The sequence below is a fragment of the Neopelma chrysocephalum genome, unplaced genomic scaffold (assembly GCF_003984885.1).
Source record: "Neopelma chrysocephalum unplaced genomic scaffold, ASM398488v2 Primary Assembly neopelma1_328, whole genome shotgun sequence".
NCBI classification, from domain to species: Eukaryota; Metazoa; Chordata; class Aves; order Passeriformes; family Pipridae; genus Neopelma; species Neopelma chrysocephalum.
Window position 1 is genome coordinate 54,260 of NW_020897991.1, and position 1,119 is coordinate 55,378.

A 1,119-nucleotide genomic window follows, 5' to 3' on the forward strand; every position below is an offset into this window, starting at 1 on the left:
CCACAGGGGAGTTCGGGGGAGATCCGAGGAGGGGGAATCCAGAGGGAGACCTGATGGGGGGATCCCAGTGGGATCCGAGTGGGAGGATCCGGGGGGGGGGACCCATGAGGGGAGTGGGAGCTCCTTGAGGAGGGGACGGGTCTCCCTGAGGAGGAGACACGGGGACCCCCCTGAGGAGGGGACGGGACCAAGCTGAGGAGGGAATGGGACCCCCTGAGGGGGACACGGGAGCCCCCTGAGGAGGGTTCGGGACTCTCGGGGTTCGCAACCGGCGGGACCGGGAAGGAGAGGGGGAAACTGAGGCGCACGCGGCGGGGGCGGGGCCGCGGCCGCCATTTTGTGTCGTCTTCAGAAATGGGACCGGCGCCATTTCCGCCCCCCCCCGCGCTCCCCTCAGGGAACAGCCCCCCCCCAGAGCGCCCGCCCAACCAATCAGCGGCGCCCCGTGGCTGAGCGACAGGGCGTTCAGCCAATCAGCGGCGCAAGCCCCTCACGGGAGGCGGGCGCAGCGCTTCCCGCAACGGCTGGGCGCCCCCCCCCCCGGGTTCTCCCGCCGGTAACGGAGCCAGCACTGAGGCAGCGGCGGGACGGAGCCGCCACCGCCCCGAGGGAGCGGCGGCGCCGCGGGGCCGCCCCGCACCTACCGCCGTATCCCGGCTCCATCGCCGCCTCCGCCTCCGCCCGGCGCCGCCGCACCGCTCGCCCGAGCGCCAACTGCGCACGCGCGCAGGGCCCGCCGCCCATTGGGCTCCTCAGCGGCGAGGGCCCGCCCACGAAGCTTCCCATTGGTGGAGCTCGCCCAGAGGCGCGGCCCGCCCGCCGCTCCCATTGGCCGGGCCGGCGGCCCTCCCCCGATGCGATTGGCGGAGGCGCTTCCTCCCCGGGGGGCCGCCGGCGCGCCCTCCTGTCAATCAGAGCCGTTCTCGCTCCTGATTGGGCGGCGGCGCGGGGCTCGCCCGGGGCCGGCGCTGAGGGGGAGGCGGGAGCCGCCATGGAGCCCCCGGGGCTGGGGCGGGAGAGACCCTAAACGGGACCCCATCGGGACCCAACTGACCTGAGGGCCGGCTGTGAACCCAGCCCCTCACAGCCATGGTGTCCCCGTCCCCTCAGTGACAATGT

The 1,119-nt window shown here is 74.5% G+C and overlaps 1 protein-coding gene across 1 annotated transcript in view; it reads right to left on the reverse strand.

The window, feature by feature from the left end:
* AKAP8 (A-kinase anchoring protein 8) overlaps positions 1-993 on the reverse strand; it is a 15,772-nt gene extending 14,779 nt beyond the window's left edge. Inside the window, exon 1 of the mRNA XM_027705379.1 lies at positions 645-993. Coding sequence (XP_027561180.1) covers positions 645-993 — 349 coding nt within the window. The remainder of the gene's footprint in view (positions 1-644) is intronic.
* Between the last annotated feature and the right edge of the window lie 126 nt (positions 994-1,119).